This window comes from Gymnoscopelus braueri (assembly GCF_963280865.1).
Source record: "Gymnoscopelus braueri genome assembly, chromosome: 10".
Lineage (NCBI taxonomy): Eukaryota > Metazoa > Chordata > Actinopteri > Myctophiformes > Myctophidae > Gymnoscopelus > Gymnoscopelus braueri.
Window position 1 is genome coordinate 23,691,422 of NC_137611.1, and position 21,067 is coordinate 23,712,488.

At 41.8% G+C, this 21,067-nt stretch overlaps 2 protein-coding genes across 2 annotated transcripts in view; both read right to left on the bottom strand.

Moving 5' to 3' along the window:
• The window catches only part of LOC308094312 (uncharacterized protein), a 56,825-nt gene that overhangs the window by 2,550 nt on the left and 33,208 nt on the right, over window positions 1-21,067 (bottom strand). The window contains exons 31-44 of the mRNA XM_080440882.1: window positions 19,094-19,237; window positions 18,290-18,397; window positions 17,435-17,613; window positions 17,163-17,226; window positions 15,703-15,777; window positions 14,295-14,402; window positions 13,217-13,327; window positions 10,965-11,039; window positions 10,385-10,510; window positions 9,450-9,557; window positions 9,022-9,177; window positions 8,576-8,683; window positions 7,874-8,011; window positions 7,476-7,592 (exon numbers count right to left, since the gene is read on the bottom strand). Coding sequence (XP_080297008.1) covers window positions 7,476-7,592; window positions 7,874-8,011; window positions 8,576-8,683; window positions 9,022-9,177; window positions 9,450-9,557; window positions 10,385-10,510; window positions 10,965-11,039; window positions 13,217-13,327; window positions 14,295-14,402; window positions 15,703-15,777; window positions 17,163-17,226; window positions 17,435-17,613; window positions 18,290-18,397; window positions 19,094-19,237 — 1,617 coding nt within the window. The remainder of the gene's footprint in view (window positions 1-7,475; window positions 7,593-7,873; window positions 8,012-8,575; window positions 8,684-9,021; window positions 9,178-9,449; window positions 9,558-10,384; window positions 10,511-10,964; window positions 11,040-13,216; window positions 13,328-14,294; window positions 14,403-15,702; window positions 15,778-17,162; window positions 17,227-17,434; window positions 17,614-18,289; window positions 18,398-19,093; window positions 19,238-21,067) is intronic.
• LOC308094314 (exosome complex component CSL4-like) lies at window positions 1,032-1,787 on the bottom strand (the record flags this gene model as incomplete). The annotated part of the gene is made up of 1 exon (XM_080440884.1): window positions 1,032-1,787. The coding sequence occupies one exon, from the start codon at window positions 1,785-1,787 to the stop codon at window positions 1,191-1,193; it is 597 nt and encodes a 198-aa protein (XP_080297010.1). The 3' UTR covers window positions 1,032-1,190.

The following is a 21,067-nucleotide window of genomic DNA, read 5'->3' on the forward strand; positions in this document are numbered from 1 at the left end:
ATCTAGAGAACGGACGGCCCTGCCCCCACCTATTCATTTCAATGAAAGTTGCTCACCAGCGCATACAACGTTGCAGCCAATAGAGCAGGCGCACTAGCGTTTCAGACGATAGAAACATGCGTAGTAGCGTTCTAAATGTGGAAGTCTTGCAATACCATATATATATATATATATTTTTTTTTTATCACATTGATGGTTACTTTATTTCACTTTTGCACATGGAATGGAGAAAAGGCAAATGTATAATGGTCAAAAATAGAAACAATATTCTTCTGCTTGTTGCAGGATTTGTACTCATTGGTCTTGGAAGAGAAAGTACATGTTTGACCATTGATTCTTGTCCTTTAACATGTCGATTTGATTGAACAAAAAGCTATCCAGAGGGTCCAGAGATCATTTGTACCAATTTTTGTGAAATTTGGACAAAATATGTGGGAGGAGCTAAACGTGTGTTTTGAAGAAAATTTAAATTGGCGGAAACTCTATCCTGACGCAAATGGATGGGCATATGGGGAGTTGCGTCAGGACCCAAGAAATCTGGGGAAAAAAAGATTTTTATTCTACGACCTACGGTTCAAGAGTTATAGGCCAAAACGTAAGGTGGGCTGTTATAGCGCCACCATGAGGCCGAGTGGTGTAATTATTTGTTTAATAATCTCGCACTAAATTATGAACCTCCCCTCCAAGTCTTGTAACGCTAGCCCTTACGGTTTTTGAGAAAAAAATACTTGAATTTGAGTTTTTTCATTTTCCCATTAAAGTGGATGGGGAAATTTTATGCACTAATAAATCAATATCAATTAAACTATGCACCCAATCTCTTAGCAAATTGGGGGGAAAAAACTGTGGGAGGAGCCAAAATAAAGTTTATCTAGAACATGAAATAAAGTCGGAAGAGTACTATAGTCTGGTTGCCCTGTTAGGGCAACCACACTAATGATTCACTTGTCTGACAATTTCTACCATGTCTATCAAGACTCAGGCTGCCATGAGTCTCATGAGAGCTTAACATTTAGATTTGCTAGGGCCTTTTTAAAGAGGTATTACAGGATGCTGCTAGCTCTATGCAAATGGCCCATGCATAAAGAACTGTATGCAGAGTTATCAGCCTGATTGAGGATAGGATGAAGCTGTCTGTGTGTTCCGTGTGGAAGAGAGTTGCACCTCCCAGACTGCCTGCTGGAGACATCTCATGCCTGCAGGTACTCTGGCTGTACCCGTGCTACCTTGCGATACTCTTTGGCATGTGTTCGTGGGCACTGCATCTCACACCAGCTGATGGGAACCATCTGGGCACCTGCTTCACTGCGGGCAATGACCACTCCCAGCTCGTTCTCTGCTGTAGTCAACAGGTAGTTCGACTGCACATCCCCCAAAGATATCACTTTAGCCAGTACGATGTCCCCTGGTCTAAAGCTTTTGTATGTTTCAACCTTGTCTTTCTCTGTGGCCCGTACATCTTCTTTCCTGATAGTGCCTCTGAAGCGGTCCTTCAGTGGTGTGGAGCCTACATAAAGGATATGAACCTTGGCAAACCTGGGGTTAATGCTGGTCACCTTACAGGTGACTATTGCGCCAACATCTGGCAGTAGATGTGTTTCTGTTTCCCTCACCACTGAGATCACTGGTAACTCCTTTCCTTCGGTTTTCCTCAGCACGTATCCAGCTAGTGAAGAATAGATGTAGCTATTCATCGAAGATGTACCTTCGTGTCGAAGGTACACGCCTGTGCCGGGTATGCAGTCCTCTGTGCTGCATAGCTTGTCACCAGGAACACACAGCTTCATGAGCGAAATGTTTTCAAGAAGACGCAATACCAGATTTCTATGGCTTCAATAATTCCCTGCTATCCTGGGGGCTTGATTTGACATCATCTGCTTTTGTTGGTTTGTTTGAGGTGCTGTACATTAGTTGTAACTGGAAGTGAATGGTGGTCAGATTGGGCTGAAAGTGAAACCTTGCCCAGATACGTCATAGATGACAGTCACAGACTGACTGAGGTCACAGACTGACATCATTAGACCCAGTCTTGTTTATTTCTGTATCTGGTATAAAAAGTTCAAGGTGCGCATCTGCGCGTCTGTGGAGAGTGCATAGATATGCCCATATAGGGACTGGACATTCATAAGGTGACAGTTGTCAATGCAATAACTCCGGCAACGACAGGCAAGCTATCACATACCCATATACTGTATGGAGATACCTGGGTATGTGCCTGGATTAAGCCCAAATATGGACATGCCAAGATGTGGGTGGGCGAATTATGCCCAAATATGGACATGCCCTATGTACATGGAAAATTGCGTTGTTGAGGCAACGGTTTCTGTTGTGACTTACATCACATGCCCATATATGGAGAGACCCACTGACATGGCTGTCTGGGTCCACTTTATGCCCAAATATGGAGATGAGTTAAATCACAGAACTGATGTCATAGATCACTGACATCATAGACCTTGGCTCCAAGTACCGGTAGTTAACCCTCCCTATAAGCTGTACAGTTCATTGACGATGGACAACGTAGTCTATACTGACTTTAGGGCTTTTCAAAAGCGTAATGATCACGGAATGTTAAAGCTTTACGACGTACTGAATAAGGCCACGGATCGACCAGAGATCGACGGGCCGCACTTTGACCCCAAGGTTTATTTCAATAAGCTTAAAAGAGAATGTTCACTCGGAGAACTGATGGACCAGGAGAGCTGCATGGTCATGCAGATCCGTGCCTTGGACAGTGACATGCAGAGACTGGTTTACGAAAACTACAATAAGATCATATCTGCTACAGACATGATAAAGAAGATGAATAACGACTTCAACAAGATGATGGAAGATGAAATAGACTGCCTCTCTGTCAACATGGCTGCTATCACAGAGTCCAGTGCACGCATCGACTTCAACAAGATAATGGAAGATGAAATAGACTGCCTCTCTGCCAGCATGGCTGCTATCACAAAGTCCAGTGCACGCATAAGTGGCACGATTCAGGACCAGCAGCAGGTGGCAGAACCGGCAGGTCTGACTGAGATTGTGGTACATGCGGCCACAGAGAGGCTCAAGTAGTACCTAGCTGCTTGAGCCTCCAGATGTCAAGTCAAGTCAAGTCACCTTTATTTATATAGCACATTTAAAAACAACAGAAGTTGACCCAAAGTGCTTTACAATCACAATAGTATAACCTAATAAAAATACAGCATAGTTAAAGAAACATAAAGCAATACCTAAACAAAAACACCAAAGATAGGAGAACATAAAAGAAATACAAAAAAAGAGGAAAAATACATTCAATGGCCATAAGTTAAGAATGCCCTCAGACTGAGCTGAAGGCAATGGAGAAGAGGTGGGTTTTTAGGGTGGATTTAAAACTTTCAATGGTGGAGCTGGATTTAATGTGCAGTGGTAAATTGTTCCAGAGTGTGGGCGCAATAGCGGAGAAAGCCCGGTCACCTTTAGTTCTAAGGTTTGTTGGGGGAATGTCGAGGGGCATTTGGGAAGATGACCTAAGAACTCTGAGGGTAGGAGGTGCAGAAAGTAAGTCAGAAATGTACTGTGGCGCAAGGCCATTTAAGGCTTTAAAATCAATGCGATATTTCACTGGTAACCAGTGCAATTGGGCCAGAACCGGGGTAATGTGCTCTCGCATCCTGGTTCCAGTCAGGAGTCTAGCAGCAGAATTTTGGACCATCTGCAGACGGGAGAGAGTAGACTGAGCCAGCCCATGGTATAGCGAGTTACAATAGTCCAATCGAGAGGTAATAAAAGCGTGGATGACTGTTTCCAGGTCCCTGTGAGTTAAAATGGGCTTCAATTTGGCTATGGTTCGTAACTGATAAAAACTGCTGCTCACTACACTTGAAATTTGTTTGTTAAAATTCAAGGAGGAGTCCAAATAAACACCCAAGTTTTTTATAGTGGTGTGCAAATTTGCAGAGAGGGGGCCAAGAGCGCATTTTAGGCCAGTGATGGACTGTTTCGGGCCAAAGATAATGATTTCAGTTTTGCTTTGGTTCAGCTGGAGAAAATTTGTAGCCATCCAGTCTTTGATGTCATCAAGGCAATTTTGAACTCTATTTAAGGAGGACGTGTCGTTTGGTGTGACTGGGAGATAAAATTGTGTATCGTCGGCGTAGCAGTGGTAGGGGATGTCATGTTTCTTAAAAATGGAGCCAAGTGGGAGCATATATAAGGAGAAAAGAAGGGGCCCTAGTATTGACCCTTGGGGGACACCGCAAGTGATAGGGGCTGAGGAAGATGTGTAGGTACCAAGTGTAACATTAAAAGTTCTGTTTTGTAGATAGGAAGTAAACCAGTTTAAAACAGTGCTCTTAAAACCAACCTCATTTTCCAGGCGTTTTAAAAGAATCTTGTGGTCGATCGTGTCAAAGGCTGCGGTGAGGTCAAGCAGAATTAAAATGGCGCAAGAGCCAGAGTCGACGGTTAAAAGGATGTCATTTTGTACTTTGAGCAGTGCGGATTCTGTGCTATGCAAAGTTCTAAAACCGGATTGAAATTTGTCAATAATGTTAAATGAATTTAAAAATGAGGAGACTTGGATAAAAACTACTTTTTCTAAAACCTTGGAAATAAAAGGCAGCTTGGAGATGGGTCTGAAATTATTGTGGTCACTAGGGTCTAGATTTGCTTTTTTTAGGAGAGGTTGAACGGTAGCATGTTTGAAACTGGAGGGGACAACTCCAGTTCCAAGACAGCTATTTATGATTGCCAGGGTGAGGGGGCAGATGGTGTCAAAAACCTCCTTAAAGAGGCGGGAGGGGATGATGTCAGAAGGACTGAAAGTGGATTTCAGGTGGGAGACCACTTCAGACAGAAGGGCGGATGACACTGGCTGAAAATGGTGGAGATGGTTGACTGAGTGGCTTATTGTTGAGAGAGTTGAGACTGGGGGTGATATGGATGATCTGATGTTGTTTATTTTGTCCAGGAAGAACTTCAGAAAGGACTCACAGGACGCTGCGCTTGGGGCTGGGGTAGTGGTGGCAGATGAAACAGGGTTTAAGATGGAGTTGATTGTATTGAATAATATTTGTGGTCTGTGGGCATTTTTATTTATTAGATCTGCATAATATTGGGATTTAGCTGACTTTACGGATGCTTGGTAGGCCTTAAGGCAATTTCTGAGAATGTCATAGGAGACCTGTAGTTTGTCCTTCTTCCATCTTCTTTCCGCACTTCTACAGGCTTTTCTGAGAGTGCGGTTGGTGTCGTTTAGCCAGGGGGTGCCAGTAGTGTCAGACTTTTTTCTAGTGAGTTTTTGAGGAGCTACACAGTCCAGAGTGTCAGTGCAGGTGGAGTTGAAGAGTGTAACTAAGGATTCAGCATCCGTGCAAGAGGTGATGGCATCAGATATGAGAGGTGAGTGGGTGAGCGTGAATGAATTTGAGAAATTAGTAGCTGTCGATGAGTTAATACAACGAGTGAGGGAAAGGGCTTGAGGGGGAGCAGAGGTAGTGCAGGACAGCATAGCTTCAAAATGTATGAGTAGGTGATCAGAGACGCCAGTGCTGTTTATATCAGTGACGGATATGGAAAGGCCAGCCGAGAGCACAAGGTCTAGAGTGTGGCCGTACTTGTGTGTTGGACCTGAAACTGACTGTGTGAGATTAAAAGAATCCACAATCTGGAGAAACTCTTTAACCATGGGTTTTTCGGGGCAACAGACATGGATATTTGTGTCACCTAAAATCAACAGTCTATCAGAGCGGGATGCCATAAAAGATAGTAGGTCCGAAAATTCCTCTATAAAATTGCCTTTGGATTTTGGAGGCCGATAGACCAAGGCACACAGGATGGGGATGGTGACATCGATTTTCAGGAGTTGGACTTCAAAAGTTGAGTATACCTCCACTGGAAGGCATCTGCATTTAAAAGTATCCTTAAAAATTGTGGCTAAACCTCCTCCCCGACTAGCCCTTGGGGAGTTGAAAAAGCTGAAGTGGGGGGGGCATAGATCACCCAGTAAGGTGAGATCACCTCGATGTGTTCTACCTCGACCAGCCTGACAGACATGAGGCAGGCCCTTGCCACGCCACGTTGACTGGCGCTTCTCCAGGAGAACCTATTTAAAAGCTGAAAGCGTTTGAGACGCGTTGTGACCTTGTAGATCTGCGAACATTTTACCAAAAGGTCGCTTATTTTTGCTGAATGTTCGCCTATTATGACATGCCCAGAATAGGGGTGCTATTCAAGTGGGTAGACATGGGGTTTGTTCTCCGAACCTTCATTGAAAGGACCTTGCCCCAAATATCGTTTTCATCCTTAGTTTGGTGATTTCAGTGAAGCAAATGCACACATTGGAAAGTTTATAAAACAAGGGGGGGTTCAGGACACACATGTATTACTGTATTATATATATTATTATATATTCACCTGTTTCCTAGGCTGTGTTTTCCACTTCCTGTCGATTTGATCCAATGAAATCCAATGAAACTGGTCAGATGACCAATGATAGCCAATGAAATCGACAGGAAGTGGAAAACACACAGCCTAGGAAACAGGTGAATAGGAAAATGTCTCCCTATGTCCTCACATTTGAAGGACGGTTAACACTATACATTATACACTATAAGCTCATAGTGTGGCACAAAGGTTCACATGGTTAAAGTGGTTAAAATAATTGTGACGCTAAATTAACTCATTTTGCCCAGTACCCAGGGGTCCGTGGGGGGGGTATACTAACAAGCTTGATTTTTTGTAATATAAACAAAAAAATCCCAAAAGATAAGTGTCATTATAGATGATCATTTAAACTAGAAACAGATTGATACTGTATGTATGAGGTCTATGAAGATGCTTGGTATATTAAGAAAAATCTGTCCAATGGTTCATCCTTCGTCTAATTCTTTATTAAACTCTTTATTATAGCTTAATTTCCCCCCATATTAATTACTGTAATATTGTTTGGGCTGCTACATATTCATCATATCTAACCAAATTATTGATCATTCAAAACAGGTTTTTGAGAATGACTTCTCAGTCAAATAGACATGAGCCATCTGCAACTCTCTTTATTAAATATTCATTATTGTCTATAGATCCTGTTCAAAAGGGGGCATGCCCCCTTTTGTGCCCATATATGGAGCTGACTGATTTGTTTGCTGATGCCATGATGACACATTGATGTTAGACAACAAACTCCATATTTGGGCTCTGCATTGGGAACTCCTTATGGTTATGGCTGCGTCATGGTGACATGAGCGTGACGTCAGAGGTACGTGTGATATGAGCGTGATGTCAGAGGTCCGTCCGCTCGCCCACCGGTCCTCCCGTATGCCAATTGTAACATAGGATTTATTGACAGAATATAACTCAGTTAAACCCAGTGCAAGATGTATAATCAAATTGATTAATTCTTTAAACATTTATCTTTCTATCCTTATATACTGAATCTTGGTTTGGTTCTTGACACCTGAATTTTCCCATGTGGATCAATTAAGGTTTATCTTATGATGTCTCACCCTCAGCACCAATAAATCCACGTGGACCATTGTTTCCCGGGTCTCCAACAGAACCATCAACACCAGGGCGTCCTGTTGTCCCAGAGTGGCCTCCAGAACCCATAGAACCCTTCAAACCTGACATAAAGATAAACACACACGCAAAGACATAAGACAAAAACACACACAACTGAGCATGAAAATTATAAAAATACATTCTGACTTATATAGTACTTTTCTGAATACTCAAAGCACGCTGTGCAAAATTGTTCATATAATCGAATAAGTTCCTTCACAACGCAGACACACACACACGCACACGCACACGCACACGCACACACACACACACACACACACACACACACACGCACACGCACACGCAGACACACAGACAAACACACACACATTTACTGTCTCACCTTTAGGACCTGGAATCCCTGCATAACCCTGGCCGCCAGGGTAACCATCAGGTCCTGGAGTACCAGGTGGCCCGGTTCGTCCGGGCGGGACGGGCTGCGGATCGGTGATCACTGTATCTCCTGGGAGACCTCTGACACCTGGGGAAACGCACAAGTTAAACTATCATAACAGACCTACAATTGTGTATAATAACCACCTGAACCCTAGCATCCCTATTCTGGGGTAAACATTCGTTGAAAAGAGCACATTGGCTATTTTTGGGGAAGAGATTTAGTGTATAGGAAATTAGTGTGGAGGAAAAATAAGAGGGGGCCTAGTACGGTATAGACAACTGTGGGACTCCCGTCATCTTCATATAACTATAGGGTTTAACTGGTTAATACACAATGTATACAGAGTCACAAACATATGCACATGCTTTAAGAAGTTGGTAATGTATCATCCAGTGCTTTCCATGTGTAGTAGTAGTGGTGGCTCAGATACTGATGAACAAATGCTTAATATCTCCCCTGGTCAAGGGGGAAATCCCCTTTACGCTAGTGGTTAAGGTGTTGGCATTCCACGTGGATGACCCGGGTTCGAATCCCTGGCGTTACAACACTTATGGTGAATAATGAATCTGCACAACATGTTCATTTATGTCCCTTAAAATATCTTTAATATCTTTGTCACAATATTTTTCCCAAAGCGGCACCACTCACCCCTTTCTCCAGAAAAGCCTTTATCTCCTTTGGGGCCGCTAAATCCAGGGTGACCTCTTTGACCTCTGCGTCCTTCAGAACCTCTGGGACCCAAAGGACCCCTTTCACCTGTCAAAATAAAGTAGTGTTGTAAAGTAATGAAGCACATTTACTCAAGTGCTGTACTTAAGTACAATTTGAGGTACTTTCACTTTACTTTGTTGAAAGTGGGTAAATAAGGCTGAAAACAAAAACATAATCGTCTCTGTCGGGTGAAAACCTCATTATGTCCAAAACTGTTACTTTTCAGGAATCAAATTCAAGAATAGCAAAAGTAGCAGATCGACAAGCTCAACACGCGTTGCTTCACGCCGCGTTTTGAGCTTCTGGATCTGCTACTTTTGGTGCGTTTGTGTGAAAAGTTAGAATATGGAGATAGGAGGTTTCTGCATGTACTGTATGTGTACCTTTAGGTCCTGTAAAGCCTAGGAAATTTGTGAATCCAGGCGGTCCCGGGTGGCCTCTCTCTCCCTTACGACCTGGTAATCCAGGGAAGCCAGGTGGTCCTGGGTCCCCGTAGGAGATATTGATATTACCTGGAGGGCCTGGTGCACCGGGAAGACCTTCACACAAGCACACATGTACAGACATAGATATTCTTATTAAATAATGAATTCTTTTTTGTGACCAACCTTTTATTACATTTTTTAAAATAATAATTAAATAATGAATTCTAATTCATATACTCCAATATGATTATGTAAAGGTATACAGACACAAAAACAACACACAAAGGCAAACATTTAAAAACCTCAGGTTTAATGAATCCTTATGTAACTCTGAAAGTGTACAAACGTAAGAGTTATATTAACACTGAGGGTTTTACTGCGCAGACCTGGGGGTCCGGGGGGGCCCTCGTATCCTGGGTCTCCACTGGGGCCTTTCTCTACCCTGCCGCATTCTCTGCCTGGCGAGCCAGGTTCTCCGGGATAGCCTGGGGCACCTGAGAGAGCAATTAAAATAAACAACTAGGCATGTAACGATTCACTCAACTCACGATACGATTCGAATCACGATACTAGGTTCACAATATGATTTTTTCTTTTTTACAATACTGAGTTTTCTCTTATCCTCTTATCAATGCAGTTATCCATTCTCTTACAAAGATCCCGTATTTTCTTCTCTTTTCTTTACGTTTGCATCACGCAATTTTTTGTATTAAATCAATTTAAATTGTCACCAGTTTGAATTGATTTGAATAGATTTACGCTAAATCGTTACATGCCTATAAGTAACATTTAACCTGTCAACATGTCCAGGAGAGTAAAATATTAAAACAAAGAAAAAATCACACCCAGTGTGAAGTGGGCGGTGTGGTCACAGTGGTCATCACAGTGATGGAAGAAGTGATGGAAGAAGTGATGGAAGAAACCATAACTTAAAAAAAACAAATTTATGTTTTTTTTAAAGTTATGGTCCTATTTATAGGGCTATGCACATGTGTCATGTTTCCCTAGCCAATCACAGTCCTGAATAGACTGTGATTGGCCAATCACGGTGCTGGCTATGCACCGTGTTAGGGGGGTACATTTGTGGCCAATCACAGCGCAGGATTTGGTGTGCAAATATCCAAACCTCACATATAGGGGCGGTTTCACCACCCAAAAAGGAGAGTAAAGCTAAATGAGTGCGACAATATGAAGCCATATCCTCATATAAGGTCTGGTCTGTAAGTAAAATCATGTGTTTCCATAAAAATAACAAAACCTTCAGATGCTCAAAAGTGTCTTTATATATTTGATACATGATTATAATAATGCTATACAGTACCTGGGTAGCCTGGCAGGCCCCTGGGGCCTTTGGATCCAGGGTAGGTGTTACCTCCTGGTCCAGGGCGTCCACGTTGACCTTTGCCCCCAGGAAAACCAGGTGGACCCGGTGGGCCTGGGTCTAGTCCTGGACATATAAGTACATATAAATTGTCTATTCTATTCTATTCTACTTGCATTATGTTACATTCATACTGATGTTCTTCAAATATTGTGCTTTGCATATTAAACACTTCGTTGTACAATGGAATAAAAAATAGACGATCTACAAGTTCACAACGTGTTGCACCGTGACACGTTTGGGCTTAGCTTTACAGTAGATTGGGTGTTTTTGAAAATATTTCAACATTTTCACAAATTGGTGATCAATTTAGAAAATGTCCACCTGTAATGACATCCCCAAAGTAGGAATACCAGATTGAAAGTGTTTAAGTCAAATCAAGTCTAATTAGTTAGCACACTTACACTGGGACACAATCGCTTGTGGTTTGACAAGAACGTTTAGTAATTAAAACAGGGTACCTTTCAAACTGCAAATACTGTAGTGTACAAATAATATAACTCCCCGACCCTTACTGTACCTCTACCATCTCCTTTCATCCCTTTGGGGCCTGTCAGCCCATTCAGTCCATCCAGACCTGGTGGTCCATGGACCCCTATGATGACAGCACAAATATGTCACATAAACAAGCAACTCAGTGAGTGTTCTTACCCTCACTGAGTTGCCTTTTTCAGTAGAACTGGTGATCTCCTGTCTCCATTTACCGTTTGCTCATTGAACACAATATAAAGAGAAGCACAGCTTGTATCTTCTATTTTGCTTGCATATTAACCCATTAATACCTGGAACGCATCTGTGTCACTTTTAGATTTCTTTAGGCTATTCAAAAATAGCAGATATACAAGCTCATAGCGAGTGCCGCGCTACGAGCTTGTAGATCTGCTATTTTTGAAAAATCGTGAAAATTATTATTTTTCATTTTTTTCCAAAAAACTGTTAGGATTTAGAAAATGTTTAGAAGCGGCCTCAGGTCTTAATGGGTTAACAGATTTTATTTCTGCTGGATTTATTGCCCTTGGCTGCTGAGGAGATTCCTGAAGTCCTGATGTCACTCCCACTAGCCGTGGGTCATGGCGTTATTTTTTGTATTGGATTTCCCAAACTTTAACAGTGATTTTAAAGGTAAGGTAAGTGATATTTTTGTCTCCGCCAGGCCGAAAGGCATGGCGAGAGAGTATGTTTTCGCCCCTGTCCGTCCGTCCGTCCGTCCGTCCGTCCTGTCTGTGTGTTACCAGCTAATCTCCGGCACCGTTGGCCCGGTCGCTGCCAAACTGTGCACACACACTCCCTGGATGCCAATTCAGAACCTCTGCCTCAAATTTTTCACATGGGCCTGTTATAGCGCCACCTGGAGGCCGATTTGTGCAAAACCAATTTTTTTATATTACTCCTACAGATTTTATCTTAACGTCATGCAAATCGCTACACAGTATCTCTATAGTCATGTGATCAACACGGATCTGTCCGATTCCCCATTTTCCATCCTCATTGGCTAAGGTTGGCTTCCAAAATTTGCAGGATTGGTCCGTTTTGAACAAAATGCCTCAAATCATGAACAGAGCTTGCGATTTCCGTGAAATTTCACAAACACATTCCCACTACGCCGAGAAACAAATGGCACTTGACATATTTCAAATCAGCCTCATGGTGGCGCTATAAAAGGCTGATTTGTGTTTTTAACTATAACTGCACCGATCTGCATGAAACTTTGCACGCACACTCCCTAGAGGCCAAGGAAAAACATCTGCCCTGCATTTTTCACATTTGCCTTTTATAGCGCCACCAGGAGGCCCACTTATGTAAAACACATTTTTGGATATTAAGCCTTCAGATTTTATCCAAATCTCACACAAATCGGTACACATGATCTCTATAGTCATGTGATCAAGATGGAACTGTTATATATTTCATATTTCATCCTGATTGGCTAACATTGACATCTAAAGTTTGCAGAAGTGGCCTGTTTTGAACAAAATGCCACAAATCATGAACGCAGCGTCCGATTGAGGTGACACTTTGCACGCACATTCGCACTATGTTGAAGAACAAAATTCCACCCTTTAACATTGCCCTATTATAGCGCCACCAGGAGGCCGATTTTTTCAACACTTTTCTTTTTTGTATTAGTCCTACAAATGTTGTCCAATCATCATGCAAATCGGTACCCATTATCTCTATAGTCAAGTGATCAAGATGGTTCTGTCCGATTTTTCATATTCCATCCTGATTGGCGAATTCCGAACATTGTTGGCCCACAATAACCTACCTGACCTGGCGGAGACCTGTGCTCCGAGGAGCACTTTTTCTAGTTTGGTAATCTTTTGGTAATTTATTTTTCGGTCACAGGAGTCTCTCCAGCTCTTTAGTAAACATTTTCAGGTAGGTGACAACATTTAAGCCAATCAGGACACAGCACTGAAAATGCATTTTCTATTTAATAAAGAGCTGGAGAGACATGGGAGACTCCTTTTACTGAACAAACACTCTATAGCAATGAGTACTATCACAATATAGAGCTATTTAACACTTATTTTAATCAAAGTAAATCACTTACCCTACCTTTAACCAAAGAAAATCACTAACCCTACCTTTAAATTAATATTGTCATGGCAGCAGCCATGGCTGGAATTAAATAATATATGGTAGGAATTAATCAAATACATACAGTACAATGGAATAAATACAATGAAAAGCTATTTAAAAACATGTAGTTGAAATCTAAGAGATGACATACAGTATCCTAGGGTTGTACGCCTCTGTGTGTCTTAGTACCTCGAGGTCCAGGAGGGCCATCTGGACCAGGTGGTCCTTGACGGTCAAGACGGTCACCTGGAGTACCTGGAAAACCTGGACGACCTGGTGTACCCTGAGGACCAGGCAGTCCTGCTCTCACACACACACACACACACACACACACACACACACACACACACACACACACACACACACACACACACACACACACACACACACACACACACACACACACACACACACGAGAGCGCGCACGCGCATACACGAACACACAGGAACACACAGGAAGTTAGCAAAACAATAACTGAAATAATAAGCTGTTTTGACTAATAGCACTCCAGAACATCACATATTGTAATGTAATGAATCACAGCAACATTGCCCTGAATATATAGAGCTGAACATACAGTAGGTGCAGACAAATTGCTCAGATTAAGTCAATGGTGGTGTGTTCTCAACCCGTCTGCGAGAGCTGTGCTTGATCCCATGGACAATCATCCTCTATCTTCAGCACCCTGGACAGTGCCTCTGAGCACATCAGTCTGACAATACAGATTATACTGGATTGTACTGCATTGTGATAGCCGAAGTACAAAATTGGGTTAAAGCGTTTTACAAAATAGGATTAAATTGTTCCTCATTTTTCTGGGGAACCCCCTGAAGGATCCCTGGGGGTCCCTGGTTCCCACTTTGAGAACCAGTGCTGAGGTGAGAGTTCCGAATATTCATTAATATAGATAGAACGAATCATATACAGTATATTTCTTACATTGAGGTGAAATTCAGTACATAAAAAAAAGTAAATTCAGGACATCAGTTCCATGATTATAGTCATTATACCTAGATACTCCTTCATATGATGTGCCCCATGCGATCATAGCAGATCTACATGCTCACAAAGAGTCATATCACAACGCTTTTTAGATCGTCTATCTTGCAATACATGCTCCGAAGTCTCCTTCCTTCGCTTCGGACAGGTTTTCCAAACAGAATGTCAGGACATCTGTGGGTGCAGGAGTTCTTCGAAAAAAGTTCTGAGACCGTTCTGGAAGGAGCATGTTTTCACCTTAAGTCTAAATCAGGCTTTAGATATTACCTGGTCCTCCAGGCCTTCCTTGGTTGCCAGGAATCCCTGGTTGTCCTATATATCCAGGGATTCCACTGTGTCCAGGGTTCCCTGGCTCACCGGGCAGCCCAACAGGTGCTAGAGGGATAGGAAAAGAATGATGGCTCAGCATTTGTTACAGTTTTCGGCATTGCTCAAATTGCATTAGTATACTGTATATTGTACCAGAATATGATATCAATTGTAAGGACGAAAGAGATCATGCGATTGGTCCTGGGGTCATCCACGCTTGATGTAGGCCTATGTGCAGTGCTATAAGAATGTAGCTAGCTTTCAATTATCAATGTTTATTTTGGTCCCTATTCTGATAACTCACCATCACATTCTGGATGAAGGGAAATGTGCAAGTGACATGCACAATCATGAATAGACACGAACATGCAAAACATGAACAACAAAAGATTAGTCAGCATAAAACAGTAAAAACAAACATCTGTTCTAATTCATTAACTAGAATATGAATGTAATAGTGTTAAACACATATGATCAGCGTCAAAACACACGGCGTAACAAACCATTCATTCCTATTGAAACCAAAACCTGGCATAGAGCACCACTCAAAACTTCCACTTTGACCTTATTCTGACTGCTATTGTGTATTAATGGTAAAAAAAAACATTTATTTTGTAACATAGTGGCAAGATTTTGAGTGTCAAGTTTCAACGCACTCAATCATTCCCATGCGTCATCACATTACTTGGCGCTAGGCCTGTCCCCGACTAAGGATTTGTTTAGTCAAATCTAATTAGCGACTAATTGCCAATAGTCGACTGGCAGTCGACTGATGCAAAAAAAATTAAATAATTATGGCCAAAATACATTTTATTTCAAAGGGCCAAGTCTACACAGTTTGTTTTGTGTCTCCAGCAGAGTTTCTAGTGTCTCTATCTCTCTCTGGAAGAGGTTGCACATGAACTCTGCAGCCGCACTGAGGCGCTCCAACACAAACAATGCCAATACAAAGACGAGGAATAAGAAGAATAAAGTGGAAGTTACGTGTGGTTGCAGGTGTAGACTTGGCCAAAAAACAATTTAAAACATTTTTGGCCCATTCTTTCTCGACTAGATTCGACTAAGAGACACGCAGTCGACTCGGACCCCCCGCGACTAACCAGTCGACTAGTCGACTTAGTCGAGGTCAGGCCTACTTGGCGGTGGACAGAGCGTGCGTGAGCACCTTTTGTGTCATGGGATTCTGTGTGTACATGCATCTAGCTTTGTGACATTTCATTCTTGATTCATGTGAAACAGTAATCAACAGTGTGACATGCACTGTCATAACCTCAGAGGTGAACATAGTGATAGAAAAGAAAAAAATATATATTTTAAGTTAAGAATTTGTTTCGTTTTCCTGGTTAAGTAAAGGTAATAAGCTCACTTGTGCCTCCGCTGTCTCCTGGCTCCCCTTTGGGCCCTTGTGGACCAGGCTGTCCAAATGATTCGCCTAGGTCACCTGGAAAAGTGGTTGAATCATTACATTGTGTTCTGATCAGTAATTACCTGCGCCAAGAAGATTACGTTTTCACCGTTGTTTCACCATCTGTTTGTCTGTCTGTCGGTTTTGCACAAAACTTGGTGAAAAGGTTGGTTGTAGGCCAAGGAAGAATCGATTAACCTTTCACACTTATTGACCAAAAGGGTTGGTAAATCAATGTACACGTTTACCATGGGGTCAAGAAGGAAGAACTGGCACCAGTAGACAAAACGTATATAGACAAACTGCTGCCACGTAACCTCGTTCCCAGTTGTATCTCCATCTCATGAGGAGCTGTAGGAAATAATAACTACTGCTGAAAATGCCTAACTGGCAGAGGGGAAGTACAAGTTGTCCTACTAGGGGTGTAACGATACGTTTTAACAACGATTCGATACGTATCACGATACTTGGTTGTCGATACGATACATGAACGATACAGGTTAATTTAGAATGATACGATACGTTTCGATTCAGTGATTTAGTCGATACGATACATGAACGATACAGGACAGGTTAATTTAGAACGATTCGATTCAATGATTTAAAATCGATATAGTAACTATTTATTTACGCAAAAATTCTGTGTGAAAAATAAATACCTGGATACTGGATATAAACCCCTCTTTCTCTTTTTTTCTTCTTAAAGGTACTTAGTATTGATATAATTGATTATTTGCATTGCAGAACGATTCGATACGATTATTTGCATTGCAAAACGATTCGATACGATACAAAGTCAAACGATCCGATATTTAGCTGTTTGCATATCGATATAGTAGATCGTTGAAAATTCAAAACGATTTTTCGATGCAGTTACTATATTGTTACACCTCTATGTCCTACCCACCGGAACTTCCTGTAGGTCTGGTACTTTCAGTAACTTTGGTTAAACCCTTTAGGCAGTAGTTCTTGTCTTTGGTGGTGGACTGTGCTCTAGTGAGCACGTTCTATTTTTACATTACAGTAGATCCAAATGACTGGCCTCCCCAGAAATCTTAAATGAGAGGGTAGAATTTTCTCTCATACTGCTAGTGCAATAAAGTGCAATACAGTAATTGAAAAGATCAAAGACGTTTTGGTATATGACCTGTGTCGTAATAATTTTGCCTCTCTTATTCATAGAGTATATATGTATTTAAAAATGTTTACCTGGGCGCTTCAAATAGACTACCCAAAGAACGATACTGGAGCACTCATTCAGTCTGCAGGTTTATTGCTAATAACGTTCTGTCAAACGTCAATACTGTATGTCTTTAGATCTCACTACATTCCCTGCATGGATTTATTGGTCATTGTCCTTAAACCAGGAATCAGGATTAAGAAGAACCTTTGTCAGCTGTTACTGGTCTTTTGTGCCTCACCTTTAGCCCCTGATAATCCAGGATGTCCTGGGTTACCATGAGGTCCTGAAGCCCCTGGGTCCCCCTGAAACAGGAATAATCACTTTACAACTATTTTACTCCATTTGTTGACTGGGATACTGTAATTTATATAGATTAAAGCCACTACACTGAGTCTGCAAAGGTACAAGACCTCAGTATTTAAGACCTTTAGGCAACTTTATGATAGGGTTTAAAGAACTGCTCCTTGATGTGTCCTTTTCTTGACACAAGAAGACAATATGACATAATACCAGTTCTCCAGGTTGTCCAGGGTATCCGCGTGGTCCGGTGAATCCTTTCTGTCCTGGGGGTCCAGGAGTGCCGAACATCCCTGGCCGGCCTGGAAGACCCGGTTGGCCCTTATATCCAAATAAACCACGCACTCCATCATGCCCTGAGTCACCTCGTGGTCCTCTTGGCCCCCTGAAGCCTGTTAAAGACAAAAATATTTCAAATGTTATTGATGAAGTTTCCATGATTAAAAGAAAAACTGATAGTCGCCAAAAGTGTCCTCTCAAAAGCTAGCACTTTCAGAACTCGTGACCCAACACAGGGGCCCATGACCTGTTTCATGTTCTCAAGTTGAAAAAATGTATTTGTCTGAAGCAGTGTTGATTTCGTCGACTAAAACTATGACGAAAAATGGTCGTCGATTACCTTTTTTCACTGACGAAAACTAAATAAAAACTAAGCTACGATGACTAAAACTAAGACTAAATATATTGACAAATTCATCAACAAATAAAACCTAGACTGAAATGTTATGGAGGGACTAGTGGAGAAGAGACTCAGTAGAACTAAAAGACAAGTAATTTTTTGGTTGGTTGTGCTCTGAAAATATGACTAAAACTAAATAAAATTTGATGTCAAAATCAACACTGGTCTGAAGGGTAGAGCTCATCGATGTCACTTCAAAGCTCCGCCAACCAATAAGAGAGAGGCGGGACTGAACCGCTCTGTACCAGCGCTTCAGCTCACAGCGTGTCACGATGCAATGCGCATATAAATCGTCTATTTTCACACTAAACCATCCTACGCCAAGGTATAAAATAAGGTTTAAAGGGGAATACCACTCATTTTCTATCTTATCTTATCCCGTCTGTTACCTTGGGGTCCCGGGTAGCCAGGTGGTCCACGCGGTCCTGGAAATCCAGGTATAGGTAGTAGTACAGTTGGCGGTGGCATCCCTGGTGGTCCTGCTGGACCAGGACGACCTGAATGGGCAACAGAATTGTGATGAATGAGTGAAAGTGCAATGCAGTAATTGAAAAGATCAAAGACGTTTCAGTATACACTTGGCCTCAGTTGTAATAGTTTTGCCTCTCTTATTCATACAGTATGTAACTATCTGTCTAGTAGACAGATACATTTTACATTCTGGGAAAAAAAAGGTGACCACAAGCTATGCTAGTGTTGTTTAGAGGTTATTGAATGAAGTTTGAAAAGGCTTTGTGGGGCATTCTGTTTTCAAAGTTACAGTAGTCGATTTGGAAATATAAAGGCAGCCTAGGTTGTGAACAGTTATAAGAATTCAACCCATATGTACATTTTGACATTGTATTATTTTCATTGTACCAGTTTATTTTGTGTGCATGTCTGTTTGTTTTTGGAAATAGGGAAGTGTCTGAATTGAAAATGTATATCTTTATCCTGTGCTTCACAATAAAACAATATTTTAAACAAAGTTACAGTAGTCAAATGAAGATCTGTTTCACAAAATAAATATATCCTTCTATTGTTCATGTTGTTTGGATCCTGTTCCTAAGTCATGATACTGTATATGGTGGACAAGACTTGTTTATGGATGGATAACTGGTCAATGTAAATTCCAGTCAAACCGTTTCAAGCCATAGTTAGGACTAACTACACAGGGCCCCTAACTATTGGAGAACAGATGTGTGTAGAGTTACCTTTGGAACCAGGCGGTCCCGGGTCTCCCGTGTCACCAGGCCGCGCACTAAGACCTCTCTCGCCCTGCCTCCCACTGGGTCCATTAGGTCCAGGGCGACCTGGCAAACCTCTGGCTCCAGCCCTTCCAGGAAGCCCCCGTCCACCTGGGCAGACAGAAAACAAAGAGACGTTCTGATTTCAAACAAGAAGACTCAGTGGGAGATGATGACCAGATGGCATGTTGACAGTGGTGGAAAAAGTACTCAAATTCTTTACTTAAAGTTGTACAATGCAAATTCACAACTAACGATTTTTAGCAACCTCTGCTGGTCACTACCGTCACTGCATACAATTTCCATAGTCCTCGATTACCCAGAATTCCATTCGTTTTCACCGGAAGCCGGAAGCGTTTCAAAAAGCGATCTTTTAATTGTTTTATACTATCTACGGATCGTTTCTCTTAGCCAGTGGAGCATTAGTTACCATGAGCTGTGCTTTCTTTTTCTGTTCTTTTTCGATCTTCTAATCCTACATTCTCTTAAAATCAGCGTGAGGTTCATTTTTGTTATTAGCGCGATAGTTCCTGGCCAAACAGGAAACCGTTGCGGTAGTTCCTGGCCAAACAGGAAACCAGTGCATTTCCACCTCCGTTTTCCGGCCAGATGACGTCATTTCCCCGGGAAAGTCCCCCCAGTCCACGTTCAATATAAAATATATAAATAAATGGCTTCCGGGGGTGAAATTCATGGAGTGGGTGTTGTGAAACTTTTGCCACTCACAAAAGATATACAATTTAACTTTAGTTTTGTTGAAAACGTTACCTAGTATGCCTTTAAGTAAAAGTACCAATACTGCAATATAAAAATACTCTGTTACAAGTAAAAGTCCAGAATTCAAAATTTACTTGACTAAAAGTACAAAAGTATTGGCATCAAAATGTACTTAAAGTACCAAAAGTAAAAGTACTACATATTTGAAAATAGCAGATCTACAAGCTCACAACGCGTCGCGATGCGACGTGTTGTGAGCTTGTAGATCGGCTATTTTCAAATAGCCTACAGTATGTATAAAATAGGGCTAAAGTGGTTAATGTATGTTTCATTATATCATAGTTTATATCTGAAAAGTAACTAGTAACTAAAGTTTTCAAGTAAATGTAGTGGAGTAAAAGTACAATATTTGCCTTTGAAATAAAAGTATTGGAAATTGTTGGAACTACTCAAGTAAAGTACAGTACTTAAGTAAATGTACTTAGTTACTTTCCACCACTGGTGGGAGATGATGACCAGATGGCATGTTGACTACATAGTCCCAGCGTCCTGTCCTCAGAACATTTGTGAAAATATAAATACACAGATTTTTTTTAACTTTAACACATTGACTGCCACAGCTTTGGTATAGGAGGGGAATTAAGTGTGTGAAGGACCTCTTTAAAGAGGGACACTTCATTTATTTTGAGCAGTTGAAGAGGGATTTTGATATTCCACAATCGAGCTTCTTTAAATATCTACAAGTACGCAGTTTTATCATAAGACACTTTTCCCTGGCAACTCCACAAGGTACCTGGGTGGACGAGTGCTTGAGCTGGGACCCGGGAGGCAGGGGCATAGTTTCTAGGGTATATGACAGCATCCAGAGGGTAGCTTCCCCGTCGCTTAATCATGTAGCAAGGGCTTGGGAGGAAGAGCTAGGGATGGATCTGCCCGTTTCAATTTGGCAGTCGGCAGTTTCACTGGTACATTCATCTTCAATTTGCATAAGACATGGGTTGATACAATTCAAGGTTTTACACAGGTTGCATCTATCCCCAAGTAGACTAGCGACTTTCTATCCCAATTTAGATCCAGCCTGTGTTAGGTGTAATCAGGACCCAGCTACCCTTAGCCACATGTTTTGGTCGTGCCCTAGACTGACTACATTCTGGACGGAGGTATTTACCTTTTCATATATGTGTAGGGCAACTATAGACCCCAATCCAGTGACTGCATTGTTCG